The sequence below is a fragment of the Colletotrichum fructicola genome (assembly GCF_000319635.2).
Source record: "Colletotrichum fructicola Nara gc5 chromosome Unknown KSG_Nara_v1_contig01, whole genome shotgun sequence".
In the NCBI taxonomy this organism is placed as follows: Eukaryota; Fungi; Ascomycota; class Sordariomycetes; order Glomerellales; family Glomerellaceae; genus Colletotrichum; species Colletotrichum fructicola.
In genome coordinates this window covers 5,294,784-5,317,334 of record NW_027094051.1, presented here as the reverse complement: position 1 = coordinate 5,317,334, position 22,551 = coordinate 5,294,784, and the positions used below count along the sequence as shown (strand labels likewise).

The 22,551-nt window shown below is 57.2% G+C and overlaps 6 protein-coding genes across 6 annotated transcripts; 3 read left to right on the top strand and 3 right to left on the bottom strand.

The window, feature by feature from the left end:
- Nucleotides 1-3,441: 3,441 nt before the first annotated feature.
- On the bottom strand, nt 3,442-4,894 carry RHM3 (Trifunctional UDP-glucose 4,6-dehydratase/UDP-4-keto-6-deoxy-D-glucose 3,5-epimerase/UDP-4-keto-L-rhamnose-reductase RHM3; the record flags this gene model as incomplete). The annotated part of the gene is made up of 4 exons (XM_032034559.1): nt 3,442-4,013; nt 4,063-4,598; nt 4,665-4,800; nt 4,858-4,894. The coding sequence occupies 4 exons, from the start codon at nt 4,892-4,894 to the stop codon at nt 3,442-3,444; spliced, it is 1,281 nt and encodes a 426-aa protein (XP_031886515.1).
- Nucleotides 4,895-5,032: 138 nt separating this feature from the next.
- Nucleotides 5,033-6,299, bottom strand: CGGC5_v001493 (uncharacterized protein; the record flags this gene model as incomplete). The annotated part of the gene is made up of 4 exons (XM_066150839.1): nt 5,033-5,081; nt 5,146-5,195; nt 5,877-5,922; nt 6,193-6,299. The coding sequence occupies 4 exons, from the start codon at nt 6,297-6,299 to the stop codon at nt 5,033-5,035; spliced, it is 252 nt and encodes an 83-aa protein (XP_066009646.1).
- A 1,063-nt stretch (nt 6,300-7,362) lies between these two features.
- CGGC5_v001492 (uncharacterized protein) lies at nt 7,363-7,674 on the top strand (the record flags this gene model as incomplete). Its single annotated transcript, XM_032034557.1, has 2 exons — nt 7,363-7,419; nt 7,501-7,674. 2 exons carry the CDS (start codon nt 7,363-7,365, stop codon nt 7,672-7,674), a joined length of 231 nt encoding a protein of 76 aa, XP_031886418.1.
- A 3,548-nt stretch (nt 7,675-11,222) lies between these two features.
- slc35e3 (Solute carrier family 35 member E3) lies at nt 11,223-12,537 on the top strand (the record flags this gene model as incomplete). Its single annotated transcript, XM_032034556.1, has 4 exons — nt 11,223-11,495; nt 11,567-12,196; nt 12,247-12,437; nt 12,492-12,537. The coding sequence occupies 4 exons, from the start codon at nt 11,223-11,225 to the stop codon at nt 12,535-12,537; spliced, it is 1,140 nt and encodes a 379-aa protein (XP_031886421.1).
- Nucleotides 12,538-12,920: 383 nt separating this feature from the next.
- RPF1 (Ribosome production factor 1) lies at nt 12,921-14,195 on the bottom strand (the record flags this gene model as incomplete). Its single annotated transcript, XM_032034555.1, has 1 exon — nt 12,921-14,195. One exon carries the CDS (start codon nt 14,193-14,195, stop codon nt 12,921-12,923), a length of 1,275 nt encoding a protein of 424 aa, XP_031886420.1.
- A 640-nt stretch (nt 14,196-14,835) lies between these two features.
- grs1 (putative glycine--tRNA ligase) lies at nt 14,836-17,163 on the top strand (the record flags this gene model as incomplete). The annotated part of the gene is made up of 2 exons (XM_032034553.2): nt 14,836-16,686; nt 16,768-17,163. The coding sequence occupies 2 exons, from the start codon at nt 14,836-14,838 to the stop codon at nt 17,161-17,163; spliced, it is 2,247 nt and encodes a 748-aa protein (XP_031886232.2).
- Nucleotides 17,164-22,551: the final 5,388 nt, after the last annotated feature.

Genomic DNA, 22,551 nt, shown 5'->3' with positions numbered 1-22,551 from the left:
CCTATCGCAGTGCAGAGTGTCGGCGGCGCCGGAAAATCATATCATGGCCCGCGGGGAGAGACGGAGGGGCATGTGCGGTGCGGTTGCGGTTGCGGTTGCGGTTGCGGTGCGGTACGAGCGGGTGGGCGGACGGGCAAGGCGGGCGTCGATAGTGGTGGTTATTTTGAATAAAGGGGCGGGTGGATTGGGCGGCCCCCAAACGGAAGGGGAGCGGGCGGGCGCGGGCGCTGTCGATTTTTCGACGAACGAATCCGGGCCGTCGGTTGGTTGGTTCTCTATCTAGTTCGGGCTGGCGTGGAATGTGAAGAGAAGCCTTTGAGAGGCGTCGGGTCTTGGCGGCGAAGAAGAACAAAAGAGAGGGAGAAAGCGAGAGAGAGGGACGGACAGGAAGACGGGCCTTTCTGATGAAAGAGGGAGGAGGGCCTGGGGGACGTTTTGAGGATAGGTAGGTACGGTACGGATAATCAGGCGACAGGACGCAGCAGCGCAGCGCAGCGTAAGGTATCCGTAGAACAGGCACTGGAGCAGGTAAGGTAGGTCAGGTAAGGTAGGATCAGAACTGAAGGAGGAATGGGCTGGCCCCCGGGGAAAGGTCCTAGTGTGGTGACGGTGGCCAGTGCATGCTGCGCAGGATCCTGACAGCTGCCGGGATGGGACGTGGGAACCGGCGATGGATTGGGAGCAGCAAGCAGCGAGCAGCGAGGACGGGTCCAGGGTGGAGAGCGTCCTTCAAGGGTCCCTTTTGGCTTTTTTGGCTGTTGGACCGTGATGCGCCCGAGGAAGTGGATGTGAGATGGGCGGCGGCATGCGCCGTTGGCTTGCTTGCTTGCCGCACCTCTGCCGTGGACGTGGACATCCATTAATGCCACGACTTGAACCACGGGAGCTGCCTCTGGTTGCTGATGGCCATGTCAATAAACGGCATCTTAATGGGGGATGGGGGGAAAGCCAAGGTGTCAGTCATAGGGCATCCGCATTACCAATGCTATGCTGCATGTCTTTCTTTCGTTCGTTCCATATTTGCGTGCTCCGTTAGAATACAACAGCAACAGTCAACAGCAACTACAACGTCGCTTCACCTGCAAGGTCAGTCAATCGTTAGCGTCGTCCAAAACATATTACACGGCACAAAGTAAGGTGAGCTCTGCCAATGACACCGGGCCAGACGACCAATATGCTCCAATATGCTCCAACATGCTCCAACATGCTGCCCTGTCGTCGCACCCAACACATGCAACAGACGCAGCAGCCCCTCCGTCTGGGCCCCTCGACTGCATGAGAGAAGAGACCAGAAGCCAAGCTGATTCGACTCGACGCACTTGGGACGGCCAACGGGACGAAGCCTACTGCAGTCCGGCGCAGATTCCCCTATGCACGATGGACTCCTCGCGCCCACAGTTCTCTCTCAAGTGCTACCTTACCTACCTTAACCAAAGAACCAAAAGACCAAAAGGCCCGCCAGCCAAGCATCCGCTCCTGTGGTCCACTGGCTTCCGTACCACGATAACGGGCTCTTCTTCGCCATCCAAGTCCGAGGACGAGGGAAAAAAAAAAGGTAGCCCCTCTCTCCCTCCTCCCCCCGCCGATGCGAGCCCAGAATGTGAACTGTTCAATCCCCCGGCCCCAAAGTCTCCACTACACCTCCGATACTGCAGCGTGGTTGGCCCGGCTGACGGGGGTGGCTGGACCCGTGTGTGGGTTCTCCGGTTCCCCGCCCACCCTTCGCTGCCCAGCAAACTCCAGTCCCAAGGCACCACACAGCAGCAGATTGTCATTTCACCCGGTACACACCCAACCCAGTCCGAACACTCCAGGGGGCCACGTCTGCCGCGAACATGGTATTCGTCGTCGGGCAAGAGAGGGAAAAGGAGGCAGGACGCCTGACCGAGAGACGAAAGCCGCAAGTCTGTGCCCATCGACGCCGCTGAAGAAAACGGGTCCCCCTTACACTCTTGGCCCTTGGGCACCGAATACCGGGGGGTTCTGTCTCCTCTACGGATACTTGTCGGCGTCGTTTCATTCGTCCGGGCGGCGGAGGCGGACACAGCTCCGATGGGCAAGTGAGCGATCGTCAGGCAAAGCCCGGCCCGGATATCAGCCAGGAGACAGGAGACAGAACCACAGATACGGAGTTAGAAAGCAAACAAAACCGAGGGAGCAATAGCTGTGCCAAAAGTGCGAGTCTCTCCGCCCCTCCTCCTCCTCCTCCTCCTGCAGAAGTCTTCCAGTGATCCCGACCCCCTCCCTCCTCTTGCTGCTGGGTTTAAATGGGAACGCACCCGTCTGCGTGGTTCCCAAAACGAAGCGAATACCGCCCGCATGGGCCGTGGCCAAGGCCTTTCATGTCCTTCTTCCCCCTCCCTCCCTCCAATCGACGACGACGGCACCCACAGGATGAAAAAAAAAGAAAGCCTGATGCGCGCAATCGTGCAAAAAGAGGGGGGGAGCTTAATCAACGAGGGGTCGGAATGGACACCCGGCCAAGGGAGAGTGTGTGAGGCTCGGGTCCCCTTGGGACTTCTGCGCGAAATAAACGTGGTTCCAGCCCTCCTCTGAAGGAAGAGAAAAAGAAAGTACGACTACCTTCGCCATACGAGGTTCTGCGGCACAGCCAACCCCTCGCCTGTTACACGAGCGCGGTCGACTAGACACAAGCCCATCATCACGTCACTCTTAGTTTGGAGTCGTTTGCTTGATGCCACCTTGCCTCGACAAAGAGCCACCGTAGCCAGAACGACGGAGCTGCAAGACGAAGATGGAACCGCTCACGCCATGTCCGAATTCGTAAAATTAGGGTAGCCTCGGACTGCGAACCAAACATCGCGTCCCCGCGGGAGCGTTACTCCATCATTCGAGCCTGCACGAGCCCTCGCTTACGGATCGGCCCCCGGTTCCGACCAACGGCGGCCGTGATCCCAAGGGGGGTTCGCGTGGCCCGGCCAGATCCGCGTCTGCACGGTCTGGGTTGACATGAAGTCATAGCTCACATGTTATTCCATCCACATCAGGCCTACTTGCTCCCTCGTCGACACCGTTCACGAATAGGCTCCGGGCGGCAATCGTCTCCGTCGATGCCAGATCGGCATCCGCTAGAACTGGCCGGATGAACCGTCAGTGGCGTACTGAGACCTCCAAACTCCCAACGTTGACTGGTTCGATCAGTAGACGGGCACGACGCAAACAGCATGCGAGGGAACACCAGATGAGTGAATCGCTTTGAATTTTCGATCATTCAATCTCTATGATTAACTCCATAGGTACGTTTCCATATGCCTCCTTATCTGCGCCAAAATCATGTGCAATTTGCCATGCAAACCTCGTGCCAGTCCCAGGCGTCGCAAGTCTATAGATTTACATCATAATGAACGGGACGTCTCGTCGTGTACCCTCATGCCCCGTAGCCATGCCGTCCTGTAAGTTTTCAACTTTTGTTGATGGAGCCTAGGCCCTGACGGCATGGCCGTTTCCGTTGCCGTTGACACCGTCGACAGTCTTCCTCTTCTTGTTCTCGGGCGTAGGCGGCGAGTTGCTGATGGGCTCCTGGTCTCCGGACACGTCCAGGCCCTGGACAACGGGGAACGGCGTAAGGACGTTGGTGATGTCACCCCACCACTCCTCACCAAAGCGACGGTACCAGTTGACCGTGATCTTGAGGCCCTCGGCAAAGCTAGTCTTCTGGTCCCAGCCAAGCTGACGCAGCTTGGTGCCGTCGACAGCGTAGCGGTGGTCGTTGAAGGGGCGGTCGTGGGTGTACTTGACCCAGTTCTTGAACTCCTCCGTCGTGTCGTGGGGGATTCCCATCTCCTTGAGCAGATGGCTGCACAGGTCGATGTTGGAGATCTCATCGTATGAGCCAACGTTGTAAATTTGGCCCATCTGGCCCTTGTGGAGGATGGTGTCGAAAGCATCGGCAGCATCTCCGGCGAACAAGTACCTGCGAGTGGGGCTACCGTCACCGTGGAGGACAACAGGTTGACCACGGTTCAGCAAGCATGAGAACTTGGGAATGATTTCTGTGACAAAGTCAGCTTGAGATGAGATTACGTTGAGCAGTACACTCACTCTCGGGGAACTGGTGGGGCCCGTAGACGTTGTTGCTACGGACGATAATGACGGGAAGCTTAAAGCTCTTCTGGTAGGACTGAACCAGCATCTCGGCGGCAGCCTTGCTGGCAGCGTACGGGTTGGTGGGGGCGAGAATGCTTGTCTCAAGAAGGTCATCGTCATCATCGTTGACCTCACCGTAGACCTCGTCAGTGGAGATGTGGATGAAGCGCTTGATGTTGACGCTCTTGGCACTCTCCAGCAGCACGTGGGTACCGTAGACGTTGGCGTGTGTGAATCCGTAAGAGTTACCGAAGCTCAAATCGACGTGAGACTGAGCGGCGAAGTGGAAGATGGTGTCGATCTTGTACCTCTTCAGGCACTGGACGACTTCGGTGGGGTTGGTAATGTCGCCGTGGACGAAAGTGAAGTTGGACTTCTCGTTCAGTACACGGGTGTTGTTGAGCGACGAGCAGTAGTCCAGCTTGTCGAAGGAGACGATGTTGTAGTGATCAGGGTAAGTGAGAGTGAGATGGCGGACGAGCCAGCAAGCGCTGAGGGATTTGTTAGTGCCGCGGGACGTGATACTGATAAGGCGCAATGCCAAGACCTCAACTTACATGAAGCCTGCACCACCGGTAATCATGATGTTCTTGACATCAGGCAGAGGCTCGAACTTGGTGCTTCCCTTGAGAAGGGGAGCATCTTTCCATACACCGACATCCTCAAAAAACTTGCGGTGGCCGTTGCTGTAGGCTGAATTGGTCAGTTTTGGTGATGGTGATGGAGACATGTCGTTTGGGCGATGCTTACTGGCCTGCTGCCGGTTCTGACCGTTGAGTTGAGTCATTTTGACAGTGGGTAAATGTGGTCTCTTGCGATGAAGCTCCGAGAGAGTGTGGGAGGTTGAAGGTTATTTGGTGTCGGGGAAGCTCAAGGAAGGTTTGAGGTTCGTGGTAGGCAGCGAGTCAGTTCGGGCGAGATGTAGCTACAAATACGCAGAGCAAGCTGCCCTTTCAAGGGAGGTGAAGGCTGCCCTAAACTCACTTTAAGCTGGATGCCCACACGCAAGACACGCTCCTGTCGGGGAATTAATCTTACCTCAGATATGGGATATCCCTATCGCTGTCTAGAGCGAGGCCATTGGCGATCTGTGCCCGACCTGTCTCACACCACCCGAATCGCGCTGAGGCAAGGGATGTTCGGCGTGGGCCACGGTGGTCGGTGGTCCGGGTGGGTTGGGCGGTTCGCAAGACGGGATTCGCTGAGGTCAGCAGGCCAGGTGGGATCGCACTCTCAGCGAATAATGGAAGGGCGCGAAATGGTATGAGGAGGAATTTCAGATGTTCGGCCGAGACTCTGTCGTCAGTCCGTCCGTGGATCTTTGGGTCGAGAATATGCAGACGTGGAGATCGGTGTGGCACGGAGGATGTGAAGGGCGAGAACTGGGCAGCCGGGACACCTGCCACCTTTTTTAAGTCTGCAAGAATGACAGGTCAGAGTTCAGATAGAGAGTCCGCAGGCCGCACGAAGCACAGCGCCCTCATGCAAAGCAGGGCTGTCTGCGCAAGTAAAGTACTTGTAGTCTTGCACCTCTTTTGGCGTGTGTGAGAGGTGAAGTGGTGTGTAAGAGGAGGGACGACGGTACGGTGCGGTACTTGGTACGGGCACTTTGGTAGCTTCTGCTAATAGCAATGAGGGCCACGGTGAGATGAGTCGGCCGGTGGACAGATCAGCAAGGGCTGCTCGATGGAGATGATTGGCGTAAGCTCGACTGGGGAACAACAGGCCAGGAACAGGTCGGATCGTTCTGAATAGAGAGCACAAAGTACCGGGCCGAGCTCGAGGAAGTACTTGGCGACGAGCTTGAAGAGGTCTCTGCGGTGCAGCTTGCGTGATGCAGAGGGCTGGACGGAGCTTGTTGGATACAGCTGCGTAGGCTGGGCAGGTACACGTGCTACTGAGAGGTGGCTGCGATGCGATTACGACTGCAGCTACGGGACGAGACTCCAATAAAATGCAGGGCAGGCGCAAGCAGGCGCGGGGTGCTATTGGAAACCACGAGTGTATCCGTACCTGCTAGGTAATGGAGGCAATTCCTCAACAATTGGATTGCAGCATAGTGTGACGGGACACCGGGCCCCTCACGCTATCAGAGCAGGTCCAGTGTCACTATCTATCAACAAGCGGGCTGCAGGTGCAGTGCAATGGAATTGCGGGTGAACGAATGGCGCCGAATGCTTGGGGGCGGCCATTGAGAACCGCACCTCACTCACACTTTGGATACCGATCTAGCCAGCCCGTCCGGGTGGGAGGTGGGCTGCTCTCTCCGACTTCAGGTCTAGCAGCGATGAGGACGGCCGTGATTGGCCTGTTGCAGCTGGAGAGTGGATGGTGGGGGTGGACTCCCAGAGGGTCTTGGCAAGGAAGCAACACTTTGAAACATGACGCTCGCTGTGTTTGTGAGGCACTGTTTGCTGCCCGGCGTCATCTCTCTCGCTTCCTCTTTTCTTTTTTCTGCGTCCCCTTCTCCTCGCAGCTCGCAGCGTACCGGGGGCCGATCAAGGGCAACCTGGACATGGAATGGCCGTCTACCCGTCCACGCCAGGTTCAGGTTCAGGGACAACACAATGCCGCGCACCCCTACTCGCCTCGACACCAAGACACCAAAATAACCACTGCGGGCAGAATGGACGACAATAATACTTGTCGATATAACAAAATGCAGAGCAAAATAGATGAGATTCATCGACACCGCAGAGTACCGCCGTTCCACCACTCCAGGTGTCCACTCCCCATTCCATGTCCATTAACACATTGTCACCGTGCCGTGTCATGTCACCCGTGGCTTGGGAGGACAGCTGATAGCCTTCTTGCGCACTAGCGCCCGATGCTGCGTGTCGCTGTGCACGTCGAAATCAAGCCAAATTGGAAATGAAGCTACATAGCATCCCTAATTAATCGTGATTCGCGTGAGCTGCGGCGACTCGAGTCCTCGGCCTCCAGTGCCCACCATTGGTATTTCCTATTTGGGGGCAACTGGACCTGGACCACTCTGGACTGCCGAGGTACGTACCCCCGCCTCCAACTGGCAACACCAGGGCAGGCGCCTTTCCATCGGTAGTTCCTGCGCTCCCGTCGTAAGGCATGTACTTTGTACTGCGCACCTAGTGTAAGGCACCTTGCCTCTCGAGTCTCCGATGGCACCCTACGAGCGACAGCACCGAGACCCTTAACCTTCCACGACTGCCAGGAGCCGCTCTATCTTGAGATGCCGCACGCTTGACAGATGCAACCCCAATCTAACCGAGACTCCCAATGGAATGGGTCCCCTTCGTTCCGCGCAAGCTAATTGAAGCTAGGGAGAACGACTACGTACGTCTTCCTTCTAGACACTGGACGCTTTCTACGCCTGCTGTGGCCACCAACGAGTTCTCGCTGATAGCTTGTTGCTAGTGCTGTACTGTACCTTCGAACCATCAGAACACTACGGTCTCAGCTCGCCTCAGCCGTGGCATGTCGCAGTCGATGAACGCCTCTGGGCCGTCCACTAAGTCTCATTTGGCCAGCCGCACCACTCGTTCGTCTGCCATGTCCCACGGAAGGGATAGACTGTCGCCAAGTCTCTGATGTGCTTTTTCCAGCCTCGGACGAGCTCAGGACACCTGTCTGCAGGGAGAGAAAGATAGCCACATTAACATCAGGGGCGAAGGAATGCTCACGCAATATGCCAATGTTCAGATAGATCGAGGTTGCAACTCCGACCTCCTAAACGCCGTCTGTCATCTCCGCCAAGCCACACGTGTAACCCATCTGCGCTGAACTGCTTCCTGGCCATTATCAGCATGAGCCGTGCGCCCGAGCCTGCGGTAAGCACGACAGGGCCACATCGTGTTTATACGACATGCATGGTGCCCTCCAAGACCAGTTCGTGAGCGGCCCGTGACGGACGCCACAGACAGCCTTGGACGGTGTAAACATTACATTCGGTCGCCATTCCGTCGACGTTCACGGACTCGACTCGCTGACGAATGTGTAGTCGGCGCATAGTCTTCCATTGGATGACGACGAGCGGAGCATGTTAGCCCGGACTCCCACTCGCCCGGCAGCTTCGACGTGGAGCCGTGATGACCAGAGCCTTCGCCAGCTCCGGCAGCACGCGCGGGCGCGCCGTCTAGACCGGGGAGGGCAGCTGCGCGTCTCTTGTGGCTTGAGATGGTCCTGTGGGGGTCTTCCGCGCAAGAATGTGGTGCTCATATTTACCACGCTCTTCCCTCCATATCTCGGATTGGCCCACGCACCACACAGCCTCGTGGTGTCCGGAGAATGCTGAAACGCTCCAACGTGAATTCTCGGAAGGCAAGGGAAACATTGGCCTATCCCAGCGAGGCACGGAGTGAACGGTAATCAAATTCCACGCAACCACTGACATGTTCATCGCGAGGGATATGCGCCAGATGATCCGACGATTGATTGCCGGCAGCGAGCAATGGGGGGCTCCCAAGCCCTGACAATAAAGTCAAGAGAAGCTAAATTTGGCCACCAAGGGAGCCACCACCACGTCCATCGAGAGACCCCGTCCCGCCGGCGGTGCGGTGCGGGCTTGCATGCTGCTGCCGTCTTCAGATGAGATTGACGCAGGGGCATTGAAGATCATGGATCAGGACATGGCAATTCTCGAGAAGCAGTGATGCCAAGTCTTCATCACCTCGCTGTTCTCGCTAGTTGACTTTGGGCCACCGCGCGGCGGTAGGTACTCTAGACTTCTCTGGTCAAGCGTTTCAACATCCCATGTCCTAGCCATTAGAGGTTCTTGTCAACGGTTGACCGTGACAATTTGAGGCCAAACGGTGGGTGGAGCAGACGGATATACGGGCGGATGAGGCGTGCCGTGCTGTTATGGTATGCTGTTGCACTGGTTGAATGAAGTGCGACAGCGGCCAAGACAGGTCTCTTGCTCTCGACGGGCTGACAGACGTTTTGCAGTGAATGGTGACAGGGACGAAGGCTTGACGCTGGGCGCTTGGCAGTACCACTGTCGCTTGGCTTTTGGAGATTCGCCGTCTCAGAGAGCAAACCTTCCAATCTAGGAGTTTATTGTTAATTGTTCTCTGTCAAACTTTATTTGGGGAGTCGACAGGAAGTGTTCGATTTTCTGGGGACAGTCCAGCCCGAAGGCGCCGGGTCACTCAACTCAACTCAACTCAACCCAACCCAACCCAGGAGGACGGCACTGTCAGAGACGCGGTCATCCTGGGTCAGAACTGGCCGGTTGCTCCGTCGAAACCAACTCTGTGTCAAGGCCAATGGCCACGGTCCACATGGTGACGTGTGCCCATATTGGATCAGATCACTGAAGGTTCGCTGGGATGGCTGCGAGAGCGAAAGAGAGAACAATTAGAGAGAGTTGGGGCGCTTGTCGGACAGCCCGGTGTTCTCGCGCATTGCCAGACAGTGGCAGGCCCCGTCTCCGTCTGTTCAAGCGCGAGCCGGGGACATGGTGGTTCAAAATTACCTTGGACGCCCATACAAAGTGAATGAACACGACAAGACTGCGTTCGTCGATCTCATGGTTTTCGCTGATGAGGCCTGGGGGGGAACCACAAGATGGTGGTCTCGTATTGCGCCAAACCGCTTGCCGCCCTGCGGTTGTCCTGCGGCGCGAAAAAAAGGACCATCCCAGAGACCAGACGATACGGCGACATCTGAGCGGGTGTCTTGCGCGTACTGTAAGGTACCGTACCACGGATCAGGTTCAGGCTGCCATCCTGAGTGTTGCAGATTTGATGGCAAAGCAAACAAGTCTTGCAGATGGCTCTCGTGGATCCAGACGGTGATTGGGCTGGAGAGGGGCTGAAGTCTACGAGTTCCTAGTGGCTTGGCGCTAGCCTGCTGCTAAGAAGCCTGCTGCTGGGAGACATACGTTTTGGGCGTCGAAAACGAACGAACCTAATAAGCCCCTCGGGTGGGCAAACAAGCTGGGAATTTGGGAGAAGCAAAATAAGCCCCGGACGCCGTGGACGCCAATCAACAAGCCATGGGGAGCCAGTCTTGTATGCAGTAGGCCGTGAGCCCAAGAGTCTGTCTCCAGGGACGACTCGATGCGGTCGGCTTCGGGTCTGGCGCGCGGTCTGTGATGGCGATCCAGTGTAAGTATCCGTACCTTATTACCTAGGTAGCCTCGGGTGGGCGGTACTTCTCTTGTGACTTTCCACCTGTGCCGCTCGTCTTTAGCAGCGACCGAGCAGTACGTGGCCAGAGAGGATGGTGCCGTCAGACTATTTGCCGTCGCTTGTATTTCGCGCGTTGGTGCGAGTTCCATTTCTTTGCCCCCAATCTGAATCTGACGATTACTTGCCTGCTTCCACCCACTGCCGTCCCGTCCGTCTCAACAAGCCCTACCTAAATCCCCAAATCCCAGGGACGCGGACGGCGGCCAAGTCGCCTTGTTCCGTCGGGGGCTCCTAGGGCAAAAAAGGCGAGACCAGGGCAGGCAGCGGAAGGCTTAGCTTTGGATGGAGAAGAGCCCTGAGGAGACGGACAGGCCTGACGATCGCCGGAGCTTGCGTGCCAGCGTGCTAATCCCCCTCTCTGGCCCCTGCCCGCCTCAGGACCTGGGCTCGCTCTCCTCAGTCGCACCCGCCCGTCCTGCCCCTCCCCTGCCCTCCACTGCCCTTATTACAGCGTGAGCGTGGTGTACCTAAGGTAGGTTCTGAGGTGGTTCCCAGGGACGGTGGACCGGCGAGGGACTTGCGTCGTCTCCCTCCCACCTTCCACGTCCCAGACCCCTGCCCCTGCCCTCCACTCTGCTACCCCTGCCGCTTTCAGCCCGGGGTACTAGGTAGGTGCGACCGTCGCCCGCCGAGACCTGGCAAGATGGAAGAACGCCTCGGACCTTTCCATGTGTATCATTATATCTGCACCCGTCACTCCTCTCCGTCAATTCCGCGCGACCATCTCCGGAATTTGACAAGACGAGTTTTCTCCCTTGGCTGCATTCCAGCACATGCCCGAGACTCCCTTCGTGTAACCGCTGTCGAGCGCTCCATGGTTGACTGAAAAAGGACCGCCAACCCCTCGATGATCACCGGTTCGCACCACCCACGCCCCCAAACCATCCATCGTCGCTCACTCTTGCGGTCTCATTAACCACACTCTCAATCCGCAAAATTCTCACAATGGCCGACAGCCAGCGTACAGAACGAGCGGGGTCCTTCGCCTCGTCCTCCACCGAAACCGCGACTCTTCACGAGCTCACCAAGCTGGACCCAATGGAGGACAGCGTGCAGAATCTCAAGTCGCTCAACGACGAGGAGAGGCTTGCCGACGCTGAGGAGGACGAGAAGCTTCTGCCCTCCAGCAATGAGAAAGAGGAGCCCCCGAAGGCGAAGGCCAGCTTTGCCGGTGCCGTTGTATGGATGGTCGTAAACACCTTGGCCACCATTGGAATCGTGAGTTTGGGGAAACCCACAGAGACAATGAACAATGTCGAAGAGGCTGTATTTGCTAACTTTGAGAGTAGGTTTTCACAAACAAGGCCATCTTCTCCGACCCTCAATGGAAGTTGTGCCAGCTCACCTTTGCGAGTTTCCACTTCCTCGTCACTTTCCTCACGCTTCACATTCTCTCGCGACCCATGTTCGCCTACTTCACCCCGCGCCGGGCTTCGATCAGGGACCTCCTCCCGCTGTCTATCGCCATGTGCCTGAACGTTATTCTGCCGAACCTGTCGCTGGCATTTTCTTCCGTCACGTTTTATCAGATCGCCCGTATTCTTTTGACACCGACTGTCGCCCTGATGAATTTCGTCCTGTACAAGGCGACGCTGCCCCGGAATGCGATCCTGGCTCTCGTCCCAGCCTGCCTTGGCGTCGGAATGGTCTCATACTATGACTCTCTCCCCACCTCAGACTCGAAGATCAAGACGACTTCCAGCCTGGGCGTGTTCTTCGCCTTCACCGGCATCTTTGCGTCATCGCTCTACACCGTCTGGATTGCCAGCTACCACCGCAAGCTCCAGATGTCCAGCATGCAGCTGCTGTACAACCAGGCGCCCATTGCCTCCTTCCTGCTGCTCTATGTCATTCCCTTCGTCGATACGTTCCCCGACTGGATGACTGTGCCCGGCAACCGCTGGCTCATGATCGGCATGGTGAGTCGCACTTTTTTGAGACTCTCGAAGATAGCTGCTAATTTTCTCAGTCTGGTGCCTTCGCCTCCCTCATCAACATTTCTCAGTTTTTCATCATCGCCCAAACCGGCCCCGTTTCAAGTACCGTTGTCGGCCACCTCAAGACCTGCACAATTGTCGCTCTCGGCTGGATGGTCTCCGGTCGTGCCATCGGAGACAAGTCGGTCCTGGGTGTCTTCGTTGCTATTGGTGGCATTGTCGGGTGAGTTCTTCAGTGACCTACACTGACCACGTGCATGCGGCTAACCAACTGCAGCTACTCTGTCGTCATGCTTCAGCACCAGAAGCAGCAGCGCAAGTAAATCATCGACATGCGCGGCTTGCGTCATTTTATAACTTGTTCTACTTATTGTGCATTTGAAGCGCTGGACATGGCGGCGTTCTGTAGATTGGGGTTCTGTGGGAATTAGAAAGGGTCTACTATGGATGATACCTCTGATGTGAAACCAAACCTTTCACGGCTCGGCGTCTGGGGAATATGATGGTCGAACTTATACACAAACAATGAATTGATAACTTTTTTTCCCTCATCGGTCCGAGAGATGACACCTAACCCTGCTCCAATTCGTCTGATACGGTCTCTATCTAATGCAACAGAAAAACGCCGTTCGGGGTAGTCCCTGACCAAATACCATGCAAGAAATCGCATCTGACTCTTGCGATTCGCTCTCCAGATGAACATCGGCTACAAGTTGAAGCGCTTCCGGTCCTTCTCCATCCTGGCCTTCCACTCCCACGGCTGCGCGTCGTCACCCTCGCTGCGGGCTCTTCCAATACCCTTGTCCACCCTCCTCAGCTTCGCGGTGAAGCGAGGGCCGACCTCCTGCAGGCCGACGCGGATGCCCTCGACGCCCTTCATCTCGCTGCCCTCCGCCGTGACAATGTTCTTCTCCGTCTCGCGCTTCTCGCGGAAGACGTAGCGGTGGCGGCGCCAGAAGAGGTAGTCGCGCTGGTTGTGGATCGTCAGCACCTGGCGGCCCTCGAACTCGGGCTGGGGCGGGAACAGGCGCTGGAAGAGGGCGGCGGTGAGCATGCCGAGGGGCGTCTTGAAGTTGTTGAGCAGCAGCTCCGGGTAGTGGTTCGTCGGGTTGCCGTGGCCGGGCAGCTTCTTGCCCTCCATGAAGTTGGTGATGGAGAAGGTGAAGGTCGGGCCGGCGGGCAGGTGGACGATGCTCATGCCCGTGAGCTTCTTCTGGTCCTCCTTGAGCATGACGACGGCGGTGTAGTCGCGGTTCGCGGCGAACTTGCTGATCTCGCGGAGGGAGTACTTGTGGCCGAAGCGGTGGGCGGAGCGAGGGACGTAGGTGGCGTTGGGGAAGACGGAGCGGAAGATGTTGGCCTCGTGGTGGAGGGTCGAGTTGAGGGAGGTGGTGAGGAGGACCTTGGGGACGGGCGGCGGGGTGTCGGTGAAGAGCATGGGGAACTTGAGGGCAAGCGAGGACGGCGTGAGGTCGAGATTTGTGCTGGTTGTCGAGGGCGCTGTAGAGTTATCCCTGCGCGCGCGCTTCTTCTCCTCGCGTTTCCTCTCGCGCTCCGCTCTCTTTGCCTCCGCCGCCTCCTCGTCATCCTCGTCGTCCGACGCCAGCATGCTGTCTGCGTCGCTGTCGTCGCCCTCCTCCTCGTCGATTTCGCGATCGAGCTCCGCGTTCTGCGCCGCCTCTTCCTCCTCTATCCTCCGCCTCTTGAGCTTCTCCACGTCCACCTGCATGCCCAGGCTGTCGTCGTCGACATCGTCCCACACGCGCTTCTGGTCGAGCGTCTTTGGCTGGTTCTTGGCGAGGCGCTGGGCCTTGAGCTCGGGGTCCTTGTCCTCCTCCTTCTTCCGGCGGAAGCGCCTCTCGCGCTGATCCTTGTCCTTCTCCTTCTTGTTGAGCACGTAGAGCTCCTTGCGCTTGAGCTTGTTGGAGGTCTTGGTCGAGAGCGAGGCCGACATGGACCTGCCCGGCTTGGAGAAGCCCATGCCTAATTATTCTTTGGACAGCGAGGGCGCGACGGGTATCGTGGTGTCAATTGAGGCAAGAGGGGATGCTGTCGTAGTGTAGCGGTTCGCAACGTGCTAAGATGCCGGTAAAAAGTCGAAATCAAAGTGCTGGTCGACGCTCGGTGAAAATCAGTTTGGAGAGATTTTGGCGGGGCACCGACCAATCCCTGCAGCAAATGCATCTGAACGGGACCGGGCCCTCGGCGGCCAGGGGTGTCTGTCGGCGAATTGAATTTTCCGTCACTTTCCCCTTCGCTTTTCTTTTTTCTTGGTCCTTCCCTCTGTTCCACCCGGTCCAATGCTTTACGCCGTTCACGCTCTGGCGGGTGGTCCGTCCGGTACCTGAGGTGGGCTGGGCCGATCGCACCGCGCGACAAGGCAGGCACTAACGGACCAATGAAATTTGGGGCGGGAAAAAAAGGGCAGACGACATTAAGAGTCACAATCCAGACACAGCAGCAGCAACAATTGTAGCACGCAGCATCGCGCTCCTCGAACTCGAATTGATGCCCTTCTGAACTCCAAGGGGGACGCATCTCAGCAGCCTCCCTTTGACTGCAACGGCCTTGGCTCTGTGACTCACGTTTCCCCCAGACCCCACCATAAAACGTAGCCGTTGATGAAGCCCTTTCGTTTTATCGCACACCAGTCTTCGATTCGTTCCACAGCTAGCTTCTGTGCACTTCGGCCGGCCGCTTTTTCACTTGCCCACTTTCAGAACTACCCCTCCCCCTCCTCCACGTCCACCTCGCTTTCCTCCCACCACAACCTTTTGCTGCACAGCAACCGCACCCGCACCCTCAACACCTCCCGTCACCTCAACAGGGCCAAAGTCTTAAAGAAGAAGCGTGCTGCTGCCGACGACGACGACATGACGACCCCCGCGACGACCCTCAAGGGCCAGCCCCTCGACCGGCCGACGCTCGACGCCATGCTGCGCCGCCGTCTCTTCTTCACCCCCGCCTTCGAGATCTACGGCGGCGTCGCTGGTCTGTTCGACTACGGCCCTCCCGGCTGCGCTCTCCAGGCCAACATCGTCGACCTCTGGCGCAAGCACTTCATCCTCGAGGAGGACATGCTCGAGCTCGACTGCACCGTTCTGACCCCCCACGAAGTCCTCAAGACCTCCGGCCACGTTGACAAGTTCGCCGACTGGATGTGCAAGGACCCCAAGAACGGCGATATCCTGCGTGCCGACCACTTCGTCGAGGATGTGCTTGATGCCCGCCTCAGGGGCGACAAGGAGGCCCGCGGCGAGAAGGTCGAGGAAGAGGATGACCCCAAGAAGAAGGCCAAGAGGAAGCAGAGGGCCTTCGCTGTCAAGCTCGACGACGCCCTCGTCCAAGAGTACAACGAGGTCTTGGCCAAGATCGACAACTACGACGGCAAGGAGCTCGGCGAGCTGATCAAGAAGTACGACCTCAGGAACCCGGCCACCGCCGAGCAGCCCTCCCCTCCCGTCGCCTTCAACCTCATGTTCCAGACCGCCATCGGCCCCTCCAGCAACACCAAGGGCTACCTGCGCCCCGAGACCGCCCAGGGCCAGTTCCTCAACTTTGCCAAGCTTCTCAACTTCAACATGGAGCAGATGCCCTTCGCCTCCGCCTCCATCGGCCGTTCCTACAGAAACGAGATTGCCCCGAGAGGTGGCCTGCTGAGAGTCCGCGAGTTCCTCATGGCCGAGATTGAGCACTTTGTCGACCCCGAGGGCGGCAAGAAGCACTCCCGCTTCGTAGAGGTCGAGGACATCGAGCTCACCCTGCTCGACCGCCACACCCAGCTCTCTGGCAAGACCGATGTGCGCAAGATGAAGATTGGCGAGGCCGTCAAGAACAAGGTCGTCGACAACGAGACCCTCGGCTACTTCCTCGCCCGCATCCACCTGTTCCTGTCCAAGATCGGTGTCGACATGACAAAGGTCCGCTTCCGCCAGCACATGGCGAACGAGATGGCCCACTACGCCGCCGACTGTTGGGACGCCGAGCTGTTCACCTCCTCCGGCTGGATCGAGTGTGTCGGCTGCGCTGACCGCAGCGCCTACGACTTGACCGTCCACGCCAAGAAGACCGGCGCTCCCCTGCTGGTGCGCGAGCGCCGCGAGAAGCCCCTCGTCATCGACGAGTGGCAGGTCGAGGTTGACAAGAAGAAGTTCGGTCCTCAGTTTAAGAAGGACGGCAGGGCAGTCGAGGTTGCTCTGATGGCGACAACACAAGAGCAGCGCGAGAAGTTCGCCAAGCAGCTCACCGACAACGGTGAGCTGGAGCTCGAGGTTGCCGGCGTCGCCGACGGCAAGGTCAAGATCAGCAAGGACCTCGTCAAGATCGAGTTCAGGCAACGCATTGAGAACACCAGGGAGTACACTCCCAACGTTATCGAGCCGTCCTTCGGTATCGGCCGTATCCTCTACTCGCTCATTGAGCACTGCTACTGGAACCGCGCTTCCGCGGACGGTGGCGACGAGGCTCGTGGTGTAAGTTACCAGCCCCCTTTTCCAGGGTCTACACGAGTACGGCGATCACGGACGCAGCACACTAACATTTCTTCCAACTAGGTTCTCTCCTTCCCTCCGACGGTCGCCCCTACCAAGGTTCTGATCGTGCCCCTCTCCTCCAACGCGCAGTTCAAGCCCTTCATCAAGCAGATCTCTCAGAAGCTGCGCAAGTTCGGCATCTCCGCCCGCGTGGACGACTCGTCCGCGACCATCGGCAAGCGCTACAGCCGCAACGACGAGCTCGGCACGCCCCTCGGCATCACCATCGATTTCCAGACCGTCCAGGACAACACCATCACCCTCCGCGACCGCGACTCGACCAAGCAGGTCCGCGGCGACGAGGACACCATCATCGCCGCCATCCAGACCCTGGTTGACGGCTCCAAGGAGTGGAAGGACGTCGCGGCCACCCTGCCGGCGTTCGAGAGCCAGGAGGTCGAGGTCGCACAGCGATAAAGAGTCTCATTTCATACGTCACATACCCCCCTTTTGATGTAATGGATTCAGAAGACAGACCGACGAGAGACGATTAAAGGAGTAAAATTAAGAAAAAGGCTCGCTAGGTAGAAAAGCCGCGTGTAGGGGCGGCATCTGTAGACATCCTCAACTGAGTAAAGATGAAAACATAAACCTTTTTTTTTTCTTACATACTCATCTGTTTCCCAATGCGCGTCTGCGTTCCGCGCATGACGACATTTCCCAAGCTTCCGGTCTTGGCTGAACACCTGGAGCACAGTAAGTGACCTCCATCTCTTCGGATGCAACTGTCCTGCGAGATCATGCACGGCATACAAGAGACGAAGAAACGTGTAAAAGAAGACGTGAAAGCTTGTGCGGTGGCTGAGCAGCAGCAGCAGCAGTAATAACAACAGCATGTTCAACAGCAGCAGCAAGCCCATGAAGTTCGGGCCAGCTGGCGACGGCCCGCGCGGGAAGAGGGAGGAAGGAGGAGGTCCGGCCTTGAGGCTCATCGTGTCATTGGCGTCGACGTGACGTGCAGTAGTCGCATCGCGGGGTAAAAGAAAGCGGCAACGTACGGAAGTACTCTCGCTAGTAATTCCAGAGTTCCATGCATAGCTGTCCTGGACCCCCGGAAGGATCGCCGGACGTCTCCTCTCCATGCCCCTCCTCACGTTGCCGGAAACCCTCGGACGTGCGAGGCCCCGGGGGGCCGGGGGGCCGGGGGACGTTTACCACGTTGCGCGAGAGGTAGCCAACGGCAAAAGTGGTAAGATCGACTTACACCACTGCCCTGGGAGATTCACACAGTTATTCCAGAAATAAGCATCAGGATGCAACGGCAGCCACGGCGTTGACCGATCATTTCGCAGCACAGCGCAGTCTTTCGTCGCATCTCTCTCATTCTACGTCTTGGCGCACTGACGGGAGAGGAGAAAGTGCAAGGGCGGCTATCCCGTCCCGGAGGGCGCCTTCAGGGGGGCGCCGGAGGCAGGAACCTGCGACAGATCCGCGGATTGGAAACAGGACTGCGCAGTCTGTTCACGCGCCGTTTCGGTTGATCTTTGCCAAAGGCTGAGAGGCTGCGGTAGGCGCGTATGGTTTAGTCAACCACTCATCGCACCCTGACAGATCCATCCTGCTGTACAATGACCAATGAGGATCAGTCGGGAGAAGGGACAACGCAGCCGTCAGGACTCTGTCAGAAAAGTTCAAGGAAGAGAATGCGGAGATCGTTGCTGGATCGGTTCACATCGTGGCCTCCCAGCAAGTCTCCCTCTCTAGATTTACTTTCCGGGGCGAGGGGAAACTCGAGGCCGCCGTCCGAGGAGTTGCTGGGCATGGTGGGCTTGTGCTCGTCTCCTTGGGTTGCAGCGTCGTGGTTGCGGCGTGCACCAGGGCAGAGTAGTGGGCACGCGCGTCGATTGGTGATTGATCTGCCCATGCGTTGCAGGCAGGCAGTCGATCTAGGTAGAAACATCAATGCTAATGATGCGAAATGCAGCGCTGCGTATTGAGCGGGTACGATACGCATCGGCGTATGCGGAGACCATAGGCGCCCCTCCCATGATGCGGTGCTGTGTGACGCTGAGATGGGCTTTGCTTTACGTTGCCCTTCTCTGCCGTCCTGGGACGGAAATGGGGTGGAAAAATGTGAAACACGTCTGCGATCTGGGTGCGAGATGGATGAATCGCTGACAGGAGGGCGCTACTGCAAACCCAAGGCACGTCCCTCACATTCGGTAGCATCTCGACTCCTCGAGCGCGCGCGCAAGTCAGTGGTTTGCAGACTCGAGCTTCGGCCGCCTGTGGGGGTCAAACCTTGAGAACTTCAGAACAGGGTCCATGGCTGTTGTGACTCGGGCGATGCCGATGTGAAGAGAAGGTTCTTGACCTCGAACTGTGACAGAGAACTGCGTCCGTCGTTGGTGTGTTCACTCCTCGATGTAGTCTGCTTCCTTACCTCCTTTGTTGGTGCCGTCGTAGTCGTCCAATCAGGATAGCCGGACGACATTACTGCCCGGGGGACAACAGAGGTCGAGACCACGGGCTAGGAAACTCAGAAGTCTGGATTGATCGACTCGACAACACACAGTCTTTCCGACAAAGAACTTTCGAGTCCATGGTTCGTAGCCCAGATTAGGCAGGTGGAAGGTATGCGGCGGGTATGTGGTTGTTGGTGCAGGGATCAAGACGCGAACGAACCCCGGAATTCCAGTCATTTGGCCAAGATTGCGAGGATGAGCAGATGCCAAACAGTTGGCGTGAGTTGAGTTTCGATTTGCATGCTGGCAGTTCGGAAGCAAGGCCGGCAGCCCACGGAATGATGGGGCAGCCGTCGGTCACACGAGAGTGTTGTTACTTGTGTGTGTGTGTTCTGTGAAGGCGTCTCTGGACTGGTGTGTCGAGCATAGATTAGGCGCGGAGGTTTATTGTCAGTCCCACTGGCCCTAGTCCTGTCCAGTTTTGAGGTGACGCTCAATGGCAGGTTGTTCATGTGTTTGCTGCAGCCGGTGGTGTCCCTTTGTCTATTGCGACTTTCACCTCAGGGCGTAAGCAGGTCGGCAGCGTGAGTGGCAGGTGCTTTCCTTCCTTCAGCCAAGATGACGCTCGGCGGCTTGCTTAGACTGTTATGTAAATGCCAGACTAACTCATCATGGCCGACACGATCCCAAGGCCGTCCAGTGGTTTGGATGTTTGGGTGTCCCCGTTTGCACGTGCAACAAGAAAGCAAGTGCCGCGAGTTCCCGCTCGCCACTTGATGGGGAGGCTGGATTGAGTGTCGCGGGAAACGAGGGGAGCGAGGCGGCGGTTGACATGAAATGGCCTTATCCAAGGCTCAAGAGTCAGGGGCCGGTGCTGCAGTTACCCGCAGTGGGGGTCGCATCGGGTCGGTTGTCTTGTCTCTTGTCTCTAGGTTCTGCGTTGGTAGGTGCATCTTTGGTAGGAGCGTAGTTGAATGACGGAGCTTTGGGTTTATCGCGGGGGCTCCTGACGTCGCGTCTCCAGCAAGAGGTGAGTCGCAAGGCGGGTATTCAGGTGAGGAGGCGCCGAAGGACCGAGACGAGGCGAAAGGATGGACAGACGTGAGGTTTGGCGATGACGGGACGAGGAGGTTTTGCTCTGTTTGGAAGTCGGATATCCATGTCAGTTGCTTGCGCCTGGAACGAGGAGGCGGACGCAGAGCTGCAACGGACAAACAAACGTGTCGGACTCCCGCTCCGTGGGAAACAAGACGGGACGAGGTCGCATCAGAACACTGCGAAGTTCGCCTCGGAATTGTGGATGCGTTGAAGGAGAATGGAAACAGAAGGCCGAGTGAAGGACGTGTAAAACAGGTCAAGCCGTGGCCAGAGCATTTGTTATGCCGTACTCTGGTTTCCACGCGAGTGTGGCTTGCCTCGCCGTGACACCTTCATACTGAGACTCCAGTCCTACTGGCAAGTGCAGTCAGTACAACCACCAGTATGGAGGTGAGAGGTTGGAGAGGCAAGCGCCGCAGACCTTCACACCCTGGTTGCCGACCAAAACTGGGTGCAGGATTGGGCTTGCGCTTGTTAAGGGGGTAGGCATGTGCCCTGCACAGTGCCTGTCTGTCTTTATCGGAAACTGGACGGAGGGGATGGGGCAGCTTGGAGGCAGGTTCCCCGCCATGACGTCTCACGATGCAGCGAGGGCTATCCGTGCCGAGACGAGGTGGCTACTGTGCAGAATACCTTTCCAGGGACCATGGGGAAGTTTACCTACGGATACCTAGTATCTTAGCACTACCGCAGCAGGTACGTACCCGCCGTGCCTAGGCAAGTGGATGAGAGGGGCCGTCTTCCCCTCGCTCCATCTCAATCCCGCCGCGAAAGATGCAGCACGCACTGTGAGTGGCTGGACGCCAGCCAAGATGATCAAGATGGCACAGAACGAGATGCAAGATGGAGCACGCGGTGCCTTTGCCAGCCCCAAGCCAACTTGTTTAGATTCGGGTGAGCAGTGGAAGTCGAAGAACGAAGCAGCGGTGTCAGGGGAAACCAACAGATGGGAATGATGAAGACGAATCCATTCCTGCCCAACCTTACGGATGCCAGCGAGATGTGACTTACCCCGGGAGATGGCGGCCTCTCATTCGCCAGCCGTGCGGAAGTCTTCAGTTCGATGCGTCCAGGGAACATGTCCCCCTCCACCATCTGTACACAAGGCAAGGTAGATTTGGTTCTTTCTTTCTTTCTTTCTTCCCTGCCCTTCCCTGCACCTGCACCACCTTCAGGTTCAGACTTCAGGTGTCTTCCTGGCAGGCCTGGTCTTCTTTTTTCCAAGCACCCTTGGTGGCCCTTAGGTCGACTCCCCTGCATGTTCCCATTTTCCCCTCTGCTAGGCACGGCGCTACGTGAGGAAGCAGCAAAGCGTCCCGCGAGGCAGGTACCGTCTGGGTCACTTTCCGCAGCGGTGTCAACCATATCGATGTCTAAATGTCCGTTGCTGCGAATTGTGCCACTCTGGAGTCGGGTCGGATCCCATGCAGCAGACCCTTAATAATTCTCCTAGCCTTGCTGCAAATAGCCCGTTTCGAACTTTTGCATATGCCTTGTGGATGGTAAGTATTAAGAGAGAGATAGAGAGAATCGCGCGCTTGACAGCATCCGTTTGGCCAAGACCAAAGACCATGAACCACCAACCAAGACCCCTTGACGCCGCCCTACATAGTACATGCCTCTCCCCAAATAGCCTCGACGCATCAACTCTTGGCTTGGACTCCAGGCCCCAATTGCAGGCCTTGATTCTGCATTCTGAGCGTGTATCCGCCTCTCCGTGTCATACAGATTTATCTTTATCTCAACCGCGTCAGAGAGTCACAGAGTCTTCAGCAACTCTCCAGCAGGAGTCCAAGTGGATGGACTGCAGCTGCAGCTGTATCTGCACAATACCTACCTTAGGTGCTTAGGTGTAGTGGTGTACGTATACGGATACAGTACTTCTGTTTGACTTGGGCTGCACATGCCTCCCCTCCCCTCCTTTCGGCTGATCGACCACGACTAGAAGGCGTCCAACAACAAGGCGTGTGTGTCGCCCCTTTCCTCCAAACCACAGACACACAAGACCAGACCACTGCCAGACAGACACCCCCATCCGATTATCGTCCTTGAATCTCGCTGCTCTCTCGCTTGCTTCATCCTTCTTTTCCTTCTTCTACCTCTCCTCCTACCTCTCCTCCTTACCATCCTAGGAGTCTTTGCTGCTCGTCTCATCCTGTCCTTTGCTGGCACCGCTGCACCGTCGTCAAGCTTTTGTATTGTTTGGCAACAGCCCCCTTATTTGGCCACTCTCTGGCCATCATCCATCGACCCGCCGTCAAAGAGTCTCTGGTCCGGTACGGATAGCCTTCGAGAAGCTTGC